We start from the raw sequence: 16295 nt of genomic DNA, 5'->3' as shown, positions 1-16295 counted from the left end.
TAGATTTAACCTGCTGAGAGGTGACCGCGCTGGGTAAGACAGTGCTGTGCTTTTACACGGCCTCAGTTTCCTTGATAGCCTGGTGGAGGTGGTGAGGCTTTGGGGCTTGGAGCTCTTTCCTATGAGGCACTATTGAATAAGGGGACTAACAGGGCTTTCTGGGCTGCACCTACAGACTATTTTCCCCTCTAGTACTTTATTTATTAATACTTGGAGCTCATAGTACAGTAGGACCCGCTAGTGACTTTCTGGACTCTACCTAAATCTCTCTAAGGAGGTGGACTATACAGAGGTCTGGGAACTACAAATGATACGGATTGCAAATTCTGGGGAGTGAACATACGCAGTAAATATATCTTGTTTTGCCCTTGCCCTCAGACACTGATTTCTTCTGACACATTTGACTTTGCTGGATGTAAGATGCACTGTATGGGCCTGGGAGCCCACTGAGGCCTGATCATTAACTTCCACAGGGACTCTTCACTTGCAGGAGCCTCCAGCAGGTTATCTCAGACCGACTGTGGATTGCTATCTGCAAAGGAGCCACTATAATACTCCTCCTTTGACTGTGTGCAGACTGTGCTCTAACCACTCTTTTGTCTTGCAGGCTGAGTAGCATTTATTGGCACAATGATTGTATATTCTGAAATGTACTGACATGTTCTTTATACTGATTGCTCATTTTATGTAACAACTGGCTTGATTGTGAGAGAGATTGCAGAGGGCATCTGCTGAGTTGAATACTTGTCCAAATTTCATACTAGCAAATAGAGAGTTGATAGTGTATGGAGAAATTTCTAGCACCAAACAAAATGGCGAGTATATCTGCAAAGGAGTCACTATAATACTCCTCCCTTGAATCTGTGTCCAGTATACCCTATCACTGTGTGGACTGTGCTCTAACCACTCTTTTGTTTTGCAGGCTAAGTAACATTCATTGGCACACTGATTGTATATTTTGAAATGTACTGACATGCTATTTATACCGATTGCTCATTTTATGTAACAACTGTCTTGCTTGTGAAAGAGGTTGTAGAGGGCAATTGCTGAGCTGAATATTTGTCCAAATCTCATACTAGCAAATAGGGAGTTGATAGTGTATGGAGAAATTTCTAGTACCAAACAAAATGGCGAGCAGGAATAAAAACACAGACCGCAGAGCAAAAGTGGGTTCTGATGTGGGTACCCAGGCCTCCTCCTTTGACCCTATACCAGAGAGCCATGCCCTAGATCCGCACCCTATAGTCAAGCAAATATCCACCCTTTTTTTGCCTAAGATAGAAAACCTGCAGAAAGGGGTTGATACGCTTGCGGAGGAAGTAAAGCAATTTTCGACAAGAGTGTCGGAGGTAGAGGCGAGGGTGTCAGATCTAGAGGACACGCAAAATGTTAACACTAACAAACTTGTAGCATTGGAGAAACACACTATAGCACTTCAACAAAAGATTGATGATCTAGAAAATAGATCACGGCGGAATAATCTCCGCCTGTTAGGTCTGCCTGAATCCATCAGAGCAAATGATGTCTTGAAATTTGTTGAAATAACTCTCCCCTCTTTGATAGGGATCCCTGCTGACACTCTAGTGCACAGTGTAGAAAGAGCACACAGGGTAGGCCCAGAAAGGCCGGCCATGGACCGCAATGCGCAAGCAAGGCCTGTAATGATAAAATTCCTTCATTTTCAGACTAAGATGGCAGTCCTTAGAGCGTACAGAAAGATGGAGGAAGTGTCTTTTGAGAACTCTAGGATCCTGCTCTTCCAGGACTACTCTGCAGATCTAGTGAAACAACGCAGGGAGTTCTCAACAATTTGCTCTAGACTACATAGAGAGGGCAGACAGGCATACTTACTTTACCCCGCTAAACTAAAAATTGCTACCCCTAGAGGTCCTAAATTTTTTGATTCTCCGCAGGCAGCGCAGGAGTTCCTGGATGCGGAGAATGGCTCCAGGAGCCCTAGATATGCTAGGGGGGGAGAGGGTTAAGGAAGGGTTTTCTATATAGAACAATGTGAGGCTCTTATTGTATAGATTCAACTATGGCTTATGTAGCTAAATCAAGGTGGAGATCGCATTCAGGGAAGAAAAGTTACTATACCTGTGCGCAGGACATGGGTTTGTTCCTTTGGTTATGGTTCACTATCCAGTTGGGGGTGTTGTGTTTGATAGACATATCTTTGTTAAATGTAAGAAAAGATTTCCTGGTTTTGATCTGGGATGGAGGGGTTCAGGACAAGTATGTTACAAGGGGTTGAGGACACCAGATGGTTCTGCTGCGAGATTGCCTCTGCTCTATATATTCCTGTTTTTTGTTACAATTAGAATGAGCAAAGGAGTCACCAATATGTTTAAAAGTGCATTCCTGCAGGATCACGAGTTTAAAGGTTACTGGTATACAGGCAGGCATATGCTCTTGGAGAAAAATGGTTGGGCGAAATGTATTCACTGTTGTCTCCTGAAATTGCTTTTTTACAGGTTGTGCTATTGTAAATGGTATCCTTGCGCTTCTGGAACTGATGGCCTGGCACGGAGATGGGTGTGACTTTTCTCTTTATTTACCCACCTTTTCTTTTTTTTTTACGCTGGAGATCACACTAAACACTGACATTTAGCATCTACTCTTGGAATGTAGGGGGTATACACTCCCTGATTAAGCGAAAGACTATACTTACACAACTTAGAAAGAAAGGTGCGGACATCGCGTTTTTACAAGAGACACATCTCAATGACTTGGAACACACTAAACTACAAAGGGACTGGGTTGGAAGGGTGTAATTTGCATCATATAAATCAGCTAGTAGAGGGGTGGCTATCCTATTTGGGAAAAAGTTGGAGATGGATGATGTATCAGTAGTGACTGACCCCGAGGGACGTTATGTCATAGTCCAGACTACAATTGCGGGCAAGAGATACACGATGTGCAATATATATGCGCCCAATAAGGACAGGTCATTTTGGGATGGTTTGATTGAGGTGTTGACCCCATTCTTGGACACTCCTATCATAATGGGAGGTGACTTCAACCTCGCCCCCAACCCTCAGTGTGACAGGCTTAAGGACCAAAGTAGACAGTCTAATGGGTCGCAGTCTAAGGTTAGTAGCAAATTTGAAATGAGTACGTTTCAATCTCTGACGTCGTCTCTAGATGTCATTGATATTTGGCGCAAGCTCAATCCGGATGGTAAGGACTTTACATGCGTCTCCAAGGCTTCTCCCACAATGTCACGTATAGATTTATTCATTGTCTCGAACTCTCTGATCCCTCAGGTGGTGGATACTAAAATAGGGGATGTGGTGGTCTCTGACCATGCCCCTGTGGGGCTCTTCCTGGACACTCTGCCTCGGGCAACTGGGCGTAGAACTCTTAGATTTCCTCAATATCTGCTGACATCCCAAGAGTTTCAGCAATATATGGAACAGGCTTGGGATGACTTTCAAACCAATAATGAGCAACATCGCTCGAACCCAGAGCTCTTCTGGCAAACAGCCAAAGTAGTGTTAACAGGCGATATTTTGGCCTTCTTGTCGCGTAGGAAAAAACTACACACGGAGAGGTTGGAGAGGTTGAGAGAGCAGTTAGCGGATAAATTTCGTTTGTATAGATCCTCACCCACACTGGCAAGCCACCAGAAGTATATAGATACTAAAAAGGAATATGATGCGTTGCTGGCGTATCAGGCCTCCCAAGCCTTCTTGAGAACTAGGGGCAGGTATTACCGCTTTGGGGACAAATCGGGTAGACTGCTGGCCTCTTTGATCAATTTGAAATCCTCTACTCGTTTCATAGCAGCTATTAAGTCTGGGGGCACTCTGGCTAAAGACCCTAAACGCATAGTGGAGGCGTTTGCCTCATATTACTCTGACCTTTATGCTAGCAACCAAGGCGATACAGAGGAGACTATGCGTGCATTCTGGGACTCTATCGAGTTGCCACGGGTGTCGGACGAACAAGCTAAATGCACCTATTTCTAGAGAAGAGGTGGATAGGACGATCATGGCTTTGAGTTTAGGCAAAGCAGCAGGCCCAGATGGGTTGCCGATAGAATTTTATCGGTTATTGAAAAATAGGGTGGTTCCGGTGCTCACTGATCTTTTTAAGAACTACTTCACGGAGGCTAGTAAACCAGCTAGGACGTTTACTGCTGCCCACATCACTCTTATTCCTAAAGCGGGCAAGGATACGCTTCTTCCGGAGTCTTACAGGCCCATATCGCTGCTAAACTCCGATTATAAGATCCTAACTAAGTTATTAGCGGAGCGTCTTAAATTTATACTACCGGACTTGATACACGAAGACCAGACCGGTTTTATGGTAGCGAGATCTTCGGTGGTAAACGTACGTAGAATCCTGCAGGTTCTACAGTACTTTTGGAGCTTGAAACAGTCGGGGGAGGGAGGTAAACTTCCGGAGGCCTTCCTGCTGTCCTTGGACGCAGAGAAGGCCTTCGACAGGGTGGAATGGGGACATTTGTTACATACCCTGTCCAGGTTTAATTTCTCTGGGTCCTTTGTTTCTTTTATTACCAATTTATACCCTTCACCTATAGCTAATATATGCGTTAACAACCTCTTCTCGTCTGACATAGTACTGCAAAGGGGTACAAGACAGGGGTGCCCGCTGTCCCCCCTGCTGTTTAATTTGGCATTGGAGCCAATGGCAATTAAACTGCATCAAATATTTCCAGGCATTGATATCGCCGGACACACTCAGCATCTCGCACTGTATGCGGACGATATGTTGCTGTTTGTGCAGGACCCAAAGGTGCATGTACCGTCTATTGTGCAGACGTTGCGAGATTTTGGATCCTTTTCAGGTTATAAAGCGAATATGCAAAAGTCAGAGATCCTGTGGCTGCATAAGGGTGAAGACCCGACGCAAGTGTATCCGTTTGCTGTGGCGAATCAGGTGATTACATACCTGGGTATCCAGATCCATGTGAATCCCAACAAACTATATTCCATTAACCTGGCCCCCTTGTGTGCAAAACTGTGCTGTCAGATGAGAAGTTGGAAGTCGCTGCCTATATCGCTGATGGGAAGGGTCGGCCTTCTTAAAATGGTGATTCTACCTCGTCTTTTATATCCCATGCTCATGCTACCTATTCTGCTTAATAAACATGATGTGAAATCTTTGAACTCTGCAATGCGCTATTTTGTGTGGCGCGGGGGCAGAACACGTATTTCGGCGGAGATTGTCCATGAGTTATCTCAATGGGGGACTGGCACTACCGGATTTCAGGTTGTACAACTGGGCAGCCCTGATTCGCCTGGTGCTGGATTGGCAGGTAAGCACGGGCCACTTTTACAGATCTGATCTGGAGAGGGCAGCGTTAAAGGGCATATCCCTAGCGTATTTGCCACACTTATCAAAACCAGGGGCGGCTAAATTGCTGACTGGGAACCTTCTGTACCAGGACCCTATAAAAGCTTGGCACTTAGCTCATAAGTACTTAGGTAAAGTGAACCTGGGCTCCCCCTATCTGCCGCTTAGTGGCAATCCGGATTTCCCGGCAGGTATGGATACGAAACCATTCCGTTCTTGGGAACAACTTGGATTGAACAGCATAAGTTCGCTGATAGATCCACTGATGAAAACTGTAAAATCTTTTGCAGTACTGCAAAGGGATTACAATATTCCGCATACCCATTTCTACGCGTATCTACAGGCGCGCCACTATGTGAACAAGATAATTAGGGACGAACCAGGCTTCTGGGAGGCTCACCATTTCGCCTCTCGCAGGCTTTATTCAAAATGGGGAGATTCTCTTTGTCTGAGATTTACCAAACTCTCCTACAGAGACGAATGTCACACGCACACCTGAGCTTTGTGGGAGGTTGGCAGAGAGAGGGATTGCAAGATATCACGTGGGATGAGGCCCGGAGGGGGCTAGAGAGAGTCAAAAAGTCCACCTTATCTGCAAATTTACGGGAAACTCAAATAAGGTTTATACACAAAGCGTATATGACCCCCAAATGTTTAGCTAAATGGATACCTGACTGGCCCAATAAATGTTCTAAATGTTCCGCGGAGTCTCCTGGTCTGTTACACTGTATCTCGGAGTGTCCTTAGATAAACCTAACACTACCCCCCTGAAGATCTCCCTACCTTGATTCGTCTTCACCCAGCCGGGCCGAAGTCTTCATCCAATGGGGCAGAAGAGGACATCCAGACCGGCAGAAGTCTTCATCCTATCCGGGCAGAAGAGGACATCCGGACCGGCAGACATCTTCATCCAAGCGGCATCTTCTATCTTCATCCATCCGGAGCGGAGCCATCTTCAAGACCTCCGGTGCGGAGGTATTTAATTGTAGGTATTGGTGGTTAATTTATTTAATGATAGTGTAGTGTTAGGTGTAATTGTAACTTAGGTTAGGATTTATTTTACAGGTAATTTTGTAATTATTTTAACTAGGTAGCTATTAAATAGTTAATAACTATTTAATAGCTATTGTACCTAGTTAAAATAAATACAAAGTTGCCTGTAAAATAAATATAAATCCTAAAATAACTACAATATAATTATTCGTTATATTGTAGCTATATTAGGGTTTATTTTACAGGTAAGTATTTAGTTTTAAATAGGAATACTTTAGTTAATAAGAGTTAATTTATTTCGTTAGATTTATTATTTATATTTAACTTAAGGGGGTGTTAGGGTTAGACTTAGCTTTAGGGGTTAATACATTTATTATAGTAGCGGCGAGGTCCGGTCGGCAGATTAGGGGTTAATACTTGAAGTTAGGTGGTGGTGGCGGCGACGTGGGGGGGGGGCAGATTAGGGGTTAATAAATATTATGTAGGTGGCGGCGGTGTCCAGAGCGGCAGATTAGGGGTTAATTGCGTAATGCAGGTGTCAGCGATAGCGGGGGCGGCAGATTAGGGGTTAATAAGTGTAAGGTTAGGGGTGTTTAGACTCGGGGTTCATGTTAGGGTGTTAGGTGCAGACTTAGAAACTGTTTCCCCATAGGAAACAATGGGGCTGCGTTGGGAGCTTAACGCTGCTTTTTTGCAGGTGTTAGGTTTTTTTTTCATCCCAAACTGCCCCATTGTTTCCTATGGGGGAATCGTGCACGAGCACGTTTTGCCAGCTTACCGCTACCGTAAGCAACGCTGGTATTGAGGGTTGAAGTGGAGCTACATTAGGCTCAACGCACCCTTTTTTGAGCCTAACGCAGACCCTCAGACAACTCTAAATACCAGCGTTGTTTGGAAGCAGCGGTAGGAAAAAAAGCTGCGTTAGCTACGCGGTCTTTACCGACAAAACTCTAAATCTAGCCGACTGTGTTTTTGGTGCCTTATGTAGAAACACGGACTAAGTTGTGTGAAGTTAAGCATGACTAATGGCTAGTATTGAGCTTGAAACGTTCATATGTTTTTGGACCCTGTGGACATTATGAAATAAAGGTCCATTTTTATTTTTTAAGCAGCTGGAGGTTTTTGACAGGCTTGGAAAGGCTCATTTGTGGTCTGCATTTACATAGTGATGTAATAATTAAAAAAAACATTACTAAGATGGCAGTACATGAGCAGTAGCTGAGCTGCAGGTTTAGTTACTGTCTCTCTCTTACATTCAGTACTGTTACATTGTAGTGTTACCTTTAATTATTATGTTGATCTGTAAACTTACACCCGGTGCTTATTTGATAGCATCAAGAGTGGGTACCATTTGTACAGCTTTATACAGAGCTGACAATGACAACTACCTTGCTTCTAGAGCCACAGGTGACAAGATTTTGGTATAGTTATGATCTCAGCTCATGACATTCTGTGAGATTGTGGTCTGGAATCTCACAGCCATAAAATGTGACCAGATACCATGTTATTAAGGGGATATTGTAAGACATGACATAATATATAGGAGATAAATACTGTATATCTTGAAGATTAGACTGCGGAAAGACTCATTAACGATCATGTGCTTCATTTTACTTTTTTTTTTTATGATTGGAACTTGGACGGATAGGTCAGTCCTAAAGGGGTTAAGAAAGCTTCATTGTTTGATGCCTATAAAGAATAGTTGTTAAAGGAACATAAAACTCTTTTTTTCCTTTCATGATTCCGACAGAGTATACACTTTTAAACAACTTTCCAATTTTCTTCTATTATTTAACTGGCTTTGTTCTTTCTGTATCCTTTGTTGAAAAGAATACCTACGTATAATAAGGAGCAGCAAAACATTACTGGTAGCTAGCTGCTAATTGGTGGCTGCACATATATACCTTTTTAATTGTCTCTCTTAATGTGTTCAGCTAACTCCTAGCAGTGCATTGCTGATACTTCAACAAACCATATCAAGAAGCCAAAGCAAATATGATCATAGTAAAATTAGATTAGACAATGTACTGTAAACTTTTCGCCTCTTTAATGTGGTCCTAAATTTTACCTTCTGGAATGTATTGCATTGTTAAAACAAAAGTAAATGAGCGAGCTGTAGTCATGTGAAATAGCTGCTTTTCGCGTTAAAACCTCCATCTACACTAGAAATGTCAATACTGCAGTAATAGCTGCTGAAAAAACACTGTAAACAAGAGACAGCAGAAGAAACCAACCAACCAGTCTTATCTGCTGCTTGCCTAAGTACACAGTCCCTTTAAGCTTGTAAGTACATTTCTGCCTTGCCTGTTGTGACATGTATATTATCCTTTTATTGGGCTTGATGTCATTCACGACAGAATTCCCATACACAACGGTATGCATATGCAACAATGTATATTGCAAACACTGCTGCCATATAGCGCTTATGGCATTTGTGTGCTCTGAGCCTACCTAGATATGCTCATTATGAAAGGATACCAAGAGAAAAAAAAAGTAAAAAGTTTGATAATAGAAACAAATTGGAAAAATTATAAAAATGCTACTGAATCCTGAAAGTTTAATTCTGACTTTATGTTCCTTTAATATCTACATATTTTGTTAGAAATGCCAATTGGATAGCATATGGTGGTAACATAGTTTAAAGGGACATAATATCCATATGCTAAATTGCTTGAAAGTGAAGCAGAATAACTGTAAAACACTAAGAAAATATCATCTGAACATTTTAGCTCACAATAGCAGGTGCTCTGTGATCTGTTATCTTGTACCTACTGCCAGCAGCATATTGGGGAAAAAACAGCCAATCAGCTTCTTCAGTGCTGATGTCACACTTTGTTTTACTGTGATCTCATTAAATTTCACTGAAATGTTGTGGGATTTCATAGAAACTTCCTTAAAATGAGGAGCAAAATAACACGCGTCCTTGCAAGTCACAGGACTAGCATCCTGATTGGCTGCCTAAAGTTCCTTTACAATGGGATGTGGCTACTGAGGATATTTTGAGATAAAATATTTTCTTTTTTACATAGAGATGTTCAGTTAATATTTTCTAGTCAGCTTTTTACAACACTACATCACTTTCAAGTGCTTCAACAGTTGGGTATCATGTCCCTTTAAGGAAAGGTCTATATATTATGGAGAGAATGCTTCACGGAAAACAAATACCCTGTACTGTAATCAGATTATTTATATGTTTGCTCAATAAAATGCCCTAACTGTGGGTAGCTTAATTTTTTTGTGTCCAAAAGTAGCACAATGTGTTAAAACAAACACAAAATTTATAGGTTAAAAAAAAATAATAATTTTAAAAATAAATATTTATGCTTTATAACCAAACAATATCTACTGATTGTGCAAACACAGTTTTTCTAAGTGTAATTATTCTTTAGTCTCCAGTAATACAAACCTGATGATTAGTCAGTTGGCTGCCAGTAACTCTAAAAAAAATAAAAATGAATCCAATAACCCAAAATGGATGATGAATCCTTTGAGTGTCAATAGCAGAATCAGAACAGTGGGTTAACTCCTTGGCAAATGCCCAGACAGCTACAAAGTGAGAGATGAGAATCAAACTTAACAGCCGTAGTGCAGGTGCTTTTTGAAAATAAAGTGAAATCACCACACATAGCAAGACCTGTAGCCAACACTCACCCATCTTTTCAGTTGCCATGGCACCTTGATTTGTCAAGACAGGGTACAAATATGGAACTAATGTTCTGAAATCAAAGTGCTTCTCTCGAATTAGCATACAATTATAACCACTAATATAGGTATATAGAAGTGAAAAATGCTCATGATTCATATAGAGCCATCAGTATTGAAAATACAATTTATATTATTAACTCTAGCTCTTTCACTTGCTATCCCATCTTGAAACGTCCCTCCTTTCACTAAGAGCAAACAGAGGCCGGCTACGGGACTACACATTAAATATGTAGAACACGGTGACAAACATTGTTGTAAACACAGGTTCCATGTGGTCCTCAAGGCACCCGCTCACTCCTGTGCATACCACAGTATGCTCTCATGGGAAATTGTGCACAGTGTTTTTATATGTACACTTTCTGAGGCACCAGCTCCTACTAAGCATGTGCTGGAGCTCAAAATATGTACTTGGTTTGGCTGTAATTGTCTGTCACGTGATACAGGGGGCAGGAAAATGAAAGAAAAAAAAGAAGAAGAAAAAAAAAGAAGAAGAAAATGTCAGAAAAAAAAAATCTATTGTTCATTTGAAATACAAGAGGTTACTGAATAGTATTTTTATTATACATTTTTTTATTTTACAATTCTACTTTATTTAATGGCTCTTTAGGGACACAAGTTAATTATCAATGGGAGTTGTATATATAACAAGGGTATCCAAAGCCTGGATATAATCCCCACGGTTGGCATCCGTGTCTCCAGGGTTATCAAAAGAGCAGACACAAACAGGACATTCCAAAGATGCCTTTAATTTACAAGCAGTGTAACAAGGGCCTGAACACAAACGTTTCGGCTCTCGCAGGAGCCTTTGTCAATGGAGGCCGTGCAGACATGTCATCTTTGGAATAACCTGTTTGTGCCTGCTCTTTTGATAACTCTGGAGACACGGATGCCAACCGTGGGGATTATCTGGTATTGATGTAAGTGCATTTAATGCAGAGCACCAGGTGGTTGGAGTGATGGTGTGTGCCATTTTCCATCAGATTATATATATATATATATATATATATATATATATATATATATATATATATATATATATATATATATATATATAAATACATTTACTTTCATTTGGGCATCCCCCCATTTCAGAGCTTGGCTCAGTGTCACCACTACAAACAATTCTGTAGACTAAAGAAAAATATACAAGAAAAGGGTATCCCCCAAACATGGTATATTTGATAACAAAGGAAGTTACTAAAGAGGTTAGGGTCGTCTGAAAGAACATGAATGCTACTGTTAAAGGGACAGTTCATCCAAAAAATGTCTCCCCTTAAAATTATTCCCAATGATCAATTTTACCTGCTAGAGTGTATTAAATTGTTTACAAGTAGCTTCTTTACACCTTTTTAAGCATTTGAAATAGCTGATTTAGTCTGTGGTATAGCCACATATACTGAAAGTTTTGATACTGGAGTATATGCTATTGACAAGTAAACACAGCCAGCAGAAGAAGTTATACTCTCAGAGGGATGCAGGATAGTTAAGTAATAAAATGACAATATAAGATAAGAAAGCAAGTCTGTGTACACAAAGTGATAACATAATGAGATCAAAACACAAAACCAGCAACTTCATATACACAAACCTGAAAATGCAATTTCTCATAAATTCTATACTCTGCAGCTGGTATAACAAGTCACTGGAAATACATTAATGGAAAAACAATTTTAGTGTACTGTCCCTTTAAGTGTTACCCCATGTGTCAATTATTATCGGTTCTAATTCCGTGTGGTTATACTCATTCTTTAGCTATGTGGCCACTGACATTCTTGTGATCAAACTTAAGTTTTCCCCAAGAAACATGTGAGGTCTGTCAGTAAGCTGAGAATATTCTTTCCAAGCAAATTCTGAGCTATAAAACAAATTACTACCATAGACTGAATATTGTTGGGGCGTCTCCTGATGGCACATACGCTCATGTCTAGCGGAAGCAGAGTGAGTACTGAAGCTACGGTTGCATATACGACAAGAGTAAGGCTTCTCCCCTGTATGGATTCGCAAGTGCTTCACCAGGTCAGATTTTTGTACAAACCCTCGTCCACACTCTATACATTTATATGGTCTTTCCCCAGTATGGGTTCTAAAATGCTTGACCATTGCTGAGCGGTCTTTGAAACATTTTTCGCATACAATGCACTTGTGAGGCTTCTCTCCTGTGTGAACCCTCAGGTGTTTGCCAAGGTCAGAGTTCTGGATGAAACCTTTCTCACATATAGGACACCGATATGGTCTCTCACCAGTGTGCGTCCTCACATGCTTTACAAGAGCAGAACTTTGACTAAAGCTCTTCCCACACTCATTGCATGTGTAGGGCTGCTCTCCTGTGTGTGTCCTGAGGTGCGTTAAGAAAACAGACCGGTGCGTAAAACATTTGTTGCAATATGGACAATTATGTGATTGGGACTTGGAGACCTTTCGCCTATGTTTAAGCACAGAAGGATAAAAACCTTTGAAACCACTATATGGACTAAAATGTCTGACAACAGGGTAATGATCTTCTTGTTTTATAATCTGAAACTTTGGTATCAGATTCTTAGGATCATCTTCGGATTCACGCCAGTAGGTGATTTGGAGTTGAGGAGCTTGAGAATTGGCTACATAGCTTCTTTGTTCTTCAGGAGCAAGTTCCTCTCTTCTGTGGATTCTTTCATGCTTAGAAAGAGCCGACTTTTCAACAAAGCTTCTACTGCAATCACCACATTTATATGGTCTCTCCCCAGTGTGAGTACGGTAATGTTTAACCAGATCGGATTTCTGGATGAAGTTTCTTTCACATTGGGTACACTTGTACGGCCTTTCCCCAGTGTGAATACGCACATGTTTAATCAATACTGATCTATGACCAAAGCTTTTCCCACACTCAAGGCATTTAAATATTCTTGCTCCAGTACAAGTGTCCGTCGTTCCAGGGACACTCACAGGAATATTTGTCAAACTTGGCTTGTCCTGATGAAATTCAACACCTGAGACAAAGTCCAGTGTTGATCCAAGAGTAATATTTACCTTTTCTTCCACATGGCTTTTTACATGTTTAAGAAGGTTGGAGCTTTGGCTAAAACTTTTTCCACATTTATTACATGGGTAGGGCCTCACTTTACTGTGAATTCTGCTGTGTTTGATTAAAGATGATCCCTCAGTGAAGGTCTTGTAACACTCTGGACAGTGGTAAGGTTTCTCTCCAGAGTGGATCCTCTGGTGCTTCACCAGATCCGAATTCTGAATGAAAGATTTCCCACACTGCTCGCATTTATAAGGCTTTTCTCCAGTGTGAATCCTCATATGCTTGGTCAAGGCTGATCTCTGCACAAAACCTCTGTCACATTCATTGCAAGTGTACGGTCTCTCACCAGTGTGAGTTCTTTGATGCTTTACAAGGTCAGAGCTCTGGATGAAACCTTTGTTGCACTGTAAACAATGATAAGGGCGCTCACCTGTGTGCGTCCTCAGGTGTTTTACTAGGTCGGAGGTCTGAAAGAAACTTTTATTACATTCACTGCATGGATAGCGTTTCTCTGTAGAATGAGTTTTAAGGTGCTTTACAAAAGCTGGCTTCTTAAGAAAGACTTTATTACATTCTGTGCATTGAAATGAACCACTCCCCTCCACTGTAGAATGGCTCAGTGTTTCCGGGTTAAACATAACTATTTTGTGGAAGGCAGTTGCTGTGGGTGGGTTTTTCATAGTGTGAATCGCAATATGTTTGACAAGGTCTGAACTTTGGGTGAAGTTCTTACCACACTGCTGGCATCTATATGGTTTCTCCCCAGTGTGGGTTCTCCGATGTTTCACTAGTGATGACCCTTCAGTGAACCTTTTGTTACATTCTGTGCAGTGATAAGGTTTTTCCCCAGTATGAATTCTCTTGTGTTTTACCAGATCGGAGCTCTGAATAAAACACTTCCCACAATGTTCACAAGCATACGGCTTTTCTCCAGTGTGGCTCCTCATGTGTTTGGTCAGAGCAGAGTTCTGAATGAAGCCTTTCTCACAGACACTGCATTTGTATGGTCTCTCGCCCGTGTGTGTCCTATGATGTTTAATTAAGGCAGATTTTTCTGTAAAACTTTTGTTACACTGATAACAATGATAAGGTCTTTCTCCAGTGTGTGTCCTCCAATGCTTGTGGAGGTCAGACTTCTGTATAAAACTCTTCTCACATAACACACACTTAAAAGGCTTTTCTCCAGTATGGGAACGTTGATGCTTTAAGAGATCTGATCTTTGAACAAAGTTTTTGTTGCACTCTACACACTGAAGTATTTTGTCTCCTTTGTGTAGCTTGCCATGTTTTACAAAAGCAGACCATTGGGTGAAACTTCGATCACACTCTACACACTGATAAGGGGGGCCATTACATAAAAGATTTGAGTCAATAACCTGCCATTTTGTGTGAACTTTCTGATGCTTTACCAGATCTGAGTTCTGAATAAATCCACGATCACATTTTGTACATTTATAGGGCCTTTCACCAGTGTGAATTCTATGGTGTAATATAAGGTTTGACCTCTGAGTAAAACCTTTCCCACACTCTGTACACGTGTATGGCTTTTCACCAGTATGAATCCTATGGTGCTTGGCCAACGCTGACCTTTCTGTGAAACATTTTTTGCAGTGAACACACTGAAAAGGCCGCTCGCCTGTATGCGTCCTTAAGTGCTTTGCAAGGTCAGATTTTTGAATAAATCCTTTTTCACACTCTGCACATTGATATGGCCTCTCTCCAGTGTGCGTCCTCACATGCTTAACCAAATCAGAGTTCTGAATAAAGCTTTTGTCACATTGTGAGCATTGGTAGGGCTTTTCCCTGGCGTGTGTTTGCTGGTGTTTAATAAAGGAAGTCCAAAGTTTAAAGGTTCTTCTGCATTCAGCACAAGTATAAGGGGTGTCAGCAACTTGTATCATGTCCTTTTGAGAGCTAAGAAGGTCTGTTTTCCTTTCCACCGCTTCATCTGGATCAGGACACTGCAATGATTCCCAGTCAGTGTGTGTCCTCACATGATTAAGGAGATCAGAATTCTGCTTAAAGCTTTGGTTGCACCAGGAGCATTTAAAAGGTTGTTTAGCATTGTGCGTCCGCTTGTGTTTAATCAAGGCAGAGCTTTCTGCAAATCTCTTCTCACACAACAAACACTGATAGGGCTTCTCGCCTGTGTGAGTACGTAGGTGTTTAACCAGGTCAGAGTTCTGGATAAATCTTTTTACACAGATGGTGCATGAATAAGGTCTCTCACCTGTGTGTGTCCTGCGGTGCTTCGTCAGAGCAGAACTCTGATTAAAGCTTTTAGGACAGTCCGAGCACTTGTATGGCCGGTCATCTGTGTGACTCCTCTGGTGGCTAACAAGGGATGACTTGTCTGTGAAGTTTTTCTCACAACCCATGCAGGGATACAGTCTATCCTCAGTGTGGTTCTTCTCGGGTTTCATCACATCAGGAGCACTTGTGAATCTTTTCTCACAATCAGGACTTTGATAAGGTTTCTGTCCCTTACAAACACTTTGGTGTCTTGAAAAAGCATCATAATAACTAAAGTTTTCCCCACAGAGGCAACAAATATATTGCTTTTCCCTGGATATCGATCTCTGTGCAGATCCCGTCTTACAGTCAGTAGGCACCTCGGTCTGTTCTGTATCTTCGATCTTCACGACTGTTAAGCTATGATGATGGATAGCAGTTTGTTCCGGAACGTGACCTGACAAAGAGAGATATAATTATATTTGTTAGAACATTTGAGTTTATAGTTTACCTAACATGTTATATAGTTACACGGCAGAAAACATAACCAACGTATAAAAAAATATTTTTTTTTGCATTAGCTATTCAGATAGAACATATAGTATAAAAAAAAAAGTTTTCACTATTCTTCTATTATAAAATTTGCTTTGTTCTCATGGTATGCTTTTGTTGAAGAGCTACCTAGATAGGTAGTGCGCACATGTTTGGTAGGAAATAGTGCTGCCATCTAGTGCTCTTGCATATGTATAACATTCTTGCAAAACTGCTGTTGTATAGTGCTAGACATGTGCACGTGCCTGAATTTAGCACCCTGCTTTTCAACAAAAGATAACAAAAGAATGAAGACAAATTGACGATAGAAGTAAAATTAGAAAGTTTTTTTAAAATGACAAGCTCTATCTGAATCATGAAACATTATGGTTAGGTTTGATGTCCCTTTAAAAGGAGCATAAAACCTCAATAAGAACAAGCTTTTAATGCATCAGGGCATGTTATTATTGTACTGTCGCTTGCCTAGAACTATGGGTTAAACGCTCAA

At 41.2% G+C, this 16295-nt stretch overlaps 1 protein-coding gene across 1 annotated transcript in view; it reads right to left on the bottom strand.

Moving 5' to 3' along the window:
- Positions 1-11046: 11046 nt before the first annotated feature.
- The window catches only part of LOC128660081 (zinc finger protein Xfin-like), a 50504-nt gene continuing 45255 nt past the window's right edge, over positions 11047-16295 (bottom strand). Inside the window, exon 3 of the mRNA XM_053713695.1 lies at positions 11047-15713. Coding sequence (XP_053569670.1) covers positions 11773-15713 — 3941 coding nt within the window. The 3' untranslated portion in view covers positions 11047-11772. The remainder of the gene's footprint in view (positions 15714-16295) is intronic.

Source organism: Bombina bombina, chromosome 5 (assembly GCF_027579735.1).
Source record: "Bombina bombina isolate aBomBom1 chromosome 5, aBomBom1.pri, whole genome shotgun sequence".
NCBI lineage: Eukaryota > Metazoa > Chordata > Amphibia > Anura > Bombinatoridae > Bombina > Bombina bombina.
The sequence above is the reverse complement of the archived record's forward strand: the minus strand, read 5'-3'. Positions and strand labels throughout refer to the sequence as shown.